We start from the raw sequence: 7801 nt of genomic DNA on the forward strand, positions 1-7801 counted from the left end.
CATCGCCACCAAGGCTCCATCCGTCTAGTTGATCCTCCTATCACGACCACCATGACCTTCTCCATCATTTTCTCCACCATGGAAATCAAGAAGCCGACATGTCCCAAGGTATCATCAACCAATAGAGCTTCGCACCATGCCCTCAGAACCTCGTAGGCAGATATGGACGTGCACGACTAGATTCTGTCCGATCCAGATATCCTGGGCAAAATCTCCAGCACCAGTTTCGGAACACGTCGGTGACTAGATTGAGGAGGACCGATCTTGGAGGACGTTTCCATGAAGCAAAAAGAGTACGAGGACCACCACCATAAGCATCATGGTAGTAGGCCACCATGGTGTCCAGCAGCATGCAGCACACATGTCCGCAGACTTGTACGGGCGAAGATCCAAACTAGCACGGCTTGAGGACGTGCGCCGACCGCGCCGCAACACCATGCGGTCACGAGCGACCAACTTGCTGCCGACCAAGAGCAGCCCCACCGATGGACGAGGAAGATGCCGTCGGGATCTCGCGGAGCTGCCCAGATCTCAGCAGCTGCCGCGAGATGAAATGCCCGGCCGCCGCCATCATAGGATCCCCTACGAGCTTTGCGGATGGTCCCCTCAGGCAGCGGGAAGATGAGGGGAAGGAGAGGCGGGCTCAGGAGTCATCGACGGTGGCGTTTCCCCCATGTAGCCAGATCGGGGCGACGCGGGGTGTGCCGCCAGATAGGGGCCGCCCGCCACTGTTGGCATATTAGCAATGGCAGAGAGTCTGTTGCGGGCGCCCCTGAGTGCCTTGCTCGCCGCTACTAGGCTTTTTGAACTAAAGATGAGGACAACACCATGACCTAAAGACGAGGACAACACCAACTGAAACTGCATATCCAAACTTCATTGAAACCTGGCAGGGGTTACATTCCCTTCTTCTGATCCTGCTTACTACTTATTGTCAAATGCATGGTAATTATATAAAAGGCAAACAACAAAGATGCCACATCTAATAGTTGCCAAGGCCTAAATGACTTAGTAAACGAGTAATGTTGAATAAAGCTGATAAAGGAATCCTAGTCTTTTCTTTTCTTTGCTTGGATAATGAAGACCGACGGGGTTATATAATTGCAATTTACGAACTAGGTCATACATTATTGATTCTTTTTATAAAAGGAGTAATATTTAAAAAAAAATCTTTAGGTCATGGGACGTGAGGAATGGGTAGAAGATTTTCCCCAGCTGGTTATTTTTCCCTGCAGCGGTGTAGAGAGAGTTTTGGATCTGTCTCCTTAGATGTGTGATTGTTTATTTGCCGTGTGATTGTTTATTTGCTGGATTTTCCCAGCAATTTCTTCTCCACGGAAATTGGTAAAGCTATCCTCATAATTCAGTCACTGTATTTCTTGATTATTCTGTTATTCATTTTATTTTTACTGTTGCATATGGACTGTATGCTTGTGAATTGTTGCAATTAGCTATGATGGGAACACACCATTTGCGCATACATATGCTCATGTTTGCTCTCTTGATCCTGATTGTTTTTTGCTTACTGACCGACTGCTTGGTAAATTGTTGGATAGAGTTTGTTATCGTCACAATGCCAATACAGAGAGACTAGAGTGCGCCAAGTAGGCTAGCAGTTACTTTTTTTAATGCAATTGTCAGTGGTTGTTGCCCGTGTGTTGTATCAAATCTCGTAGCTAGTGTCCACTACCGGAAAAGGGCTTATAGGTGAACTCAAATTAGTGGCGGGCACCCGCCACAGCTAATTTTGAAAACCAGCAGCGGCGGGTGACAGGGCGCACCGCCAGTGCTGGTGGTGTAGCAGTGGCGGGTGCGCCCGAATGACCGCCACAGCTGGACTAGCAAAATTTGCTAGCGTGTTGAAACCTGCCACTAGCGGGCGTTGCTACCCACCCGCCACTGCTACTTCGTCTTAGAGTGGCGGTCATGGAATACGCCCAGTACAAACATAGTGGGATGACCCTCTCAATTTTTTTATTTTCCATAGCAAGATGTTTGCAATGCGGGCAACAAAGGTACTCGTCACTTCCACATTGCAGTCACCCGCGCAAATAAAAAATAATCAAGAAGTCTGGAGTGGCGGGCATCCTGTATAGCCCGCCACAGAACTTTACCGCCTTTTTTGCTTGCCCGAAATTCAGTTAATGCCACGAAAATAACAAACCAACTCTAAAAGTTGTCAAATTATAGAGCGGGGCTTCTGGTGACGTATATTACAGATGGAAAAAAAATTCAAGTCCAAAATATGTTATAAAATTGAGTTATGTGTGTGAGGTGGCCATTTTGAAAGTCTATACACTTGGTGGGAGAGTGTCCTGTTTGCACACGTTATGCATCCGGTTATGAATTGAGTCATCAGCCATGGAGGAATCACGAACAATCTAATATCAATGAAAAATACATATGCAGGAAGCAAAATTAACAGCCTGGACCCTGGAGAGGTAAATAGAGAAGTAACCGGGGATTAATATAAGAGATGCAGGCTCATGTCCGAGGTCATTAACGCCATCGAAGGGAAGGTGCTCCTGGATGGCACAGTGCGCTGGCTGGATCGTGACGCACATGTGTCCTACTCCAAGGGGCGGGTGGAGTAAAGCCGGGGCACCAGCGCCGTTACCTTCTGGAGTTTTCTTACTTGGTCTTGTTCTGTTACAGCACTTCTCAAATGCTGGGTTTTCATGTCCAATCATGCAAAGTCCATCTGACCACACTTCGTGAGAGCAATCAATACAGACTTCGACAGAATCATAGCCATGTGCAAAAATCTGCAGGTGTCTTTTGATTTTTTTGTGAGAGTTAAAAAGCTTTGTAGTTATTAACAGGATGATCAAGGGGATTTCTCTTCAGTGAGCATGGACACTGCTGTGGCGATCCGGACACTAGAAGCAACATACAAATCATCGGCTGAAGCTGCTGCTGTTGAATCCATGATTGCAAAATTGATTGACAAGGTACTACTGCTCTACACCCTAGGGTAATGAAAATCCCATCTATGTCACCCATTCCACAAACACACAACTGATACTTTAGATTGAGAAATTGGACACTGCAATATCCATGATAGTGAATAAACTATTATCTACATGGTGTGATGCACGAAGGCCCTTACTTGAAAAGTAAAGGCAAAGCAGTGATGCAGCGAGAATTGGGATTCTCACTTGGAGATCATTGCGAGTTATGTCAAGAGAATGGAAGTACTTCTGGAGCAGGCTTGCCTTGTATATGCTGCTTGCCCTGTATTTATCGATATTGGTCATTCATTGTCATCTGTAGTGGTCAGTGTCACTGCAGTATTACATTTCAATTTACTAGATATTTTTATTCTCAAGTAATTAACTGCATTTATGATTTGATGATGCTCAAAGGTCACATTGTTTTGACAGGTTAGGATTTCTGCGATATTTGTGTTTGTTTCGTTTCTTGTCCTTCTGAGTGTTTGCGAAGTGCCTGCTCATATTGATGAGATCAAGGTCGGGTTTTTCTTCTTTAAAATGGAATTGCAACATTATGGCCACTTCCTTCCTAATAGTTTTAATTGTAGAATAATTTCAACGCGGATTCTGTTGGTGAAAACAATAAGCACCAAAATCATATGAACATCAGGTATGTTCGTAACATAATGCTCCCTCCTATGCAGATATATTCCCATGAGGATTCAAACCGGCATTATGGGACATTGGTTTTCCTACTAGGCCACTTCCTATCCAGCGTCTCCTTCCTATTTCTGGTGTCCATTTCGTCGTCGTTGGTTTTCTACTCCCTGATTGGCCTCAGGAATGAGTTCAGCTTCCTTATGTACTTTATAATCACCATCTTTATGTGCCTATTGGCGAACGAAGCGCTCATGATGATTGTTGCGTACATCTGGCTTGAGACTTACAAGTGCATCTTAACCTTGATTTGCTTATATGTGAGCTTCCATCTTGGTCTTCTTTCAAGTGGGCACACATATTGAATGAACCAACATTATTAAATAACCGTGGCTACTTCAAGTTATCATGATGCTGGTGGCAGGGTATTTTCGGATCCAAGACGCAATACCAGCGCCCGTGTGGAACTATCCGATGTCCTACATTTCATTCCAGACATATGCTGTCCAGGTAAGTTATATATGGCCATCTTATGTAACCTACATAAACCCTATGCTCATCTTGATTTTACCGGATCAGGCGTGCTAACAAGCAATGCTGCTGCAGGGCTTGGTCCAGAACGAGTATGTCAGTACATCATTTGCAGTCGGGGCCACAAGGACGATACCCGGCGTGCAGGCTGTCCGAGGCTTGTATGGCATATCATCGTCGACGGGTGCCAAGTGGATGAATCTCCTTGTTTTGTTCCTGATGGCGATCGGCTACTGGGTCGTCTTGTATGTTTTGCTTCGTCTAGATGTGAGGAGACATGTGAGGCTTGGCAGGTGCTCCTGCTGGCCCAGCATCCACACCATTGCAGCTCCAAAGTGAGTTAGCCCTGAGCCACCGAGTGTGCTGATGTTGTAAGAAGGCTTTGTGCGTGTGTGTGTGTGTGTGTGTGTGTGTGTGTGTGTGTGTGTGTTTGGGTGTGTGACTGTTCATATGCATGTATACATGTGTGATAGCTTCCTAGGTAGGCATATCTGACGCATCCAAAGTAGAAGAGAAACATGAGGAGAATTGGGGTAACATATATACTGTATTTATCATGGTTAATTTGAGAATTGAAGAAATGAACCATGATTTGGTGATTTACTCTCTTGTCCATTCCTTTTTGGTACTCAGCATTGCTTCCTTTGTTGTCTTGTTGTCTCTCACACGTTTGATCTTCCTGGTTGGATCTGACTACATTGAAGGTCGAGTAGCGATCCTCTCTCGAAGGTGTTTTCTTCAAGTGTTGTAGATGATAGGGCTCGGCGCGTGCTGGGTTGTGCCAACATGCATTTCCATGTCAGTAGATTTGTGACATTGTAGACGATGTTGAATGTAGTTATTCATGCCTGAGATGAAGCTTGGCATAGTAGTCATTGAGCAATAACAGATTGTCTCTTCTCCTTAAATTTGTTCGTGCTTATAAATGTTGTTGGAGACGGTGGATAACTGATTCAAGATATGAAGTGCATAAAAAAGTCAAGATATGAAAGGTTCTAACTGTGTAGGTGGAGAACAATCTCACCGGAGGATGATCTCAGAGGTGTCGGTGACATACACGATCAATAAAAGATGAGAAAATGCCATCCCAAATGAAAAATAAATCCATATATATAGACGAGGGGATCGTGACACTTCCACTTCAACCAAGAACCTAGTCTACACTAGTATAAAAGTTACGAGTTGCTGAAATCCAAACGATCTCAACCATCCGACACAATTAAAGCCAAGGACTCATGATGAATTTATTAAAAAGGTAAAAATGATGACACATGTGCAACCTAGTTTCCTGAAATCAGCAAATGATAGGAAACCTAGTGTATTGCCATACGCTTCCGCTAATCGACTATAGCGAGTTCAGTCTTTTATTTCTTCTTCTTGAGCGGAATGAGTTTGATCTTGTTGTTTGGCAGATTCCTCCGCACGCCCCTGAAAAACTTGACAAACGGATCGACAGAAGCATCACCATCTCGGTGTATGGTTTCAGTAAGCCTAAGGTTGTTGCACTTGAAACGCGCCATGCCCTTGGAATATGATTGGCGGCATTTCATCACCTCCTTTGTAGATTGGAAATCCGAGACCTGTTGAGCAGTGCAATGTTACGAGTATATTTTGGAATGGAATGCCAATATATTACGGAATGTTTCAAGTTATGGTAATTAGTTGTTGATGGAAGAAGTAGCAGCAGCACCTTGCAATGTCGCAAAGTGAGCTTCTGCAGGTTAGGCGAGTTGTACAGGTATTTGCGCAGCCCGAGGAAGTCGTCGTTGATACGGCACCCATCCAGAGAAAAGCTTGTCAGGTTCTCAAACTTGAATATAGGAAGATCCTCATGACTCCCAAAGAACAGCAACTGAAAACAAAAAACCCTACATGCACTCGTCTTATACTACTTTAAAAGAACGAAATAGCTGGCGGAAATCAAAATTCGAAGTAAAGGGCTCACAAGATCACTAGTTATTGACGAGACGACGCTTAAAAACTCGGAGATCGGGAGATTGGCCAGGACTTTCCTCCCTGCCGGCTGTTGTTCGGTCGTTCCTGCCGTATGCCTTCGTGCTCGGCTGCTCGCCTGCTCCTACCCTCCTGAATCTTGAAAAGGATCTACAACGTAGGAAGTTGGAACGGAGTTGCTGGATAGGAGATTCTTGAGCAAGGAAAGGTAGGAGGATTGGAGGAAGCCTAACCTGCCGTGGCGAGGGCCACCAGTGCCACACAGGAACAGACGAAGAGACGCCTCGTCGCTTCGCTCCTCTCCGTGAATCGAATAGATCAATCGTTGTTTTGTTTTTCTTTTTGATTTTGAGGGAAAGATTGCCACAATCGCTGGACGAGGCAGTTCCAGATCGGGGGGCTGCTCCAGGTTGCCAGTTGCCAGGCCGCCAGTTGCCAGGCCGAGCGTCTCACAAGCCCAATAGGTTAGATATTTTTCCAGAGGCCCAAAAGATTAGATGAGAAGTAGATTTGGAGGCCCCAGAAACGGGGGGTCTGTGCGGGTGCACAGGTCACACCCCACCGGGGTCGGGCCTGAATACAAGACGTTGGTCTGGTTCAAGTTAAGGCAATTTCGCTCGTCACTGTTTGCGATAACGTGAGGCGTCTTGATCAGGGGAAAATAAAGGTTGAATTAGAATTCTAATTTTCTGCTGTGCCAAAATACACAGTGCATGCTTGGATGTTGGAGAAAGAAAGAAAATAATTCCTACGCATACACGTTTGATCAAGGCATGTGTCAACTAGGTTGTTTCTTTTGGTTGCCACGTCCACAACAAGAGTATACAAGTACATGATACCTTTTGATTGAGACTAACGGAAGAATCCTAATTGGTTACTACTTCTCATGATCAAGGCCATAGGAGATTTATGTGTTCGTGAGCTGGTTTAAATGGTGAGATTTGCTGTCCTTGAGAAACATTGGATGGGGGCTTCCAGGAAATTATGTTTAATTACTTTAAGTATTTAAATTTCAATGATTACTTGCTAATTTAAAGGTTGTGAGCAGATTTACTTCCTTTGGTGTTGGTCGAGAGTGAGAGATAACGAAGTTTTTGTTTGGTCAACTTATTAGGCAAGTTTGAGTCGGCTAGCTGTACTGGTATATATAGTCATGGTACCCTCTTTGTAAAAGCAGGTTATATTTAGGATTTTAGACAACATCGTGTATCGTCAATGGAGCGGCCGTCTTCGGGTGTCGCTGTTATTTATTTTGTATAAATTTTCGGTGTGGAAGTTACACGTGGCTCGAGGTCTATCGTTTCCGACGGGTTGCGTGCTGGTTACGTCTACTTTGGCGGGAGGTTCTTCATGTGGCGAGGGATTGTCCGTTGGTTGTCCTTACCCCATCTTCCGGTTACATGTACTGCTCGCGTAATTGGGAGATTTTATCAGCCGAATTCAGAGGAATACATTGTATCGTGAAAGATCGGGCCAAATCAGTAGCACGACGAGGTTGTGCTTTCCTGAGTTGGTATTCAGACCAAAGGTTGTTCACGGTAAAATTGTTTTCTTTCAGTTACGATCGATATTTTTATTTATCATGAGAAAATATTGTAGTTTGCAAATGGTGATAGCGATGGAGAAGGATCTATTGCGTGCCTTGCCTTGGTACCAATGCTTTATGCGTGTGCGTGTCGGACCAGCTAGTTGTGCCATGTTAATTAATTGCTATTCCAGTATGAATT

At 44.7% G+C, this 7801-nt stretch overlaps 1 protein-coding gene across 1 annotated transcript; it reads left to right on the plus strand.

Moving 5' to 3' along the window:
- The first annotated feature begins 485 nt into the window (after positions 1 to 485).
- LOC141022767 (ABC transporter G family member 3-like) lies at positions 486 to 6723 on the plus strand. The gene is made up of 6 exons (XM_073499021.1): positions 486 to 699; positions 2410 to 2441; positions 2823 to 2951; positions 3384 to 3470; positions 3638 to 3910; positions 4197 to 6723. Exons 1-6 carry the CDS (start codon positions 486 to 488, stop codon positions 4458 to 4460), a joined length of 999 nt encoding a protein of 332 aa, XP_073355122.1. The 3' UTR covers positions 4461 to 6723.
- The last annotated feature ends 1078 nt before the right edge of the window (positions 6724 to 7801 follow it).

Source organism: Aegilops tauschii, chromosome 5 (assembly GCF_002575655.3).
Source record: "Aegilops tauschii subsp. strangulata cultivar AL8/78 chromosome 5, Aet v6.0, whole genome shotgun sequence".
NCBI classification, from domain to species: Eukaryota; Viridiplantae; Streptophyta; class Magnoliopsida; order Poales; family Poaceae; genus Aegilops; species Aegilops tauschii.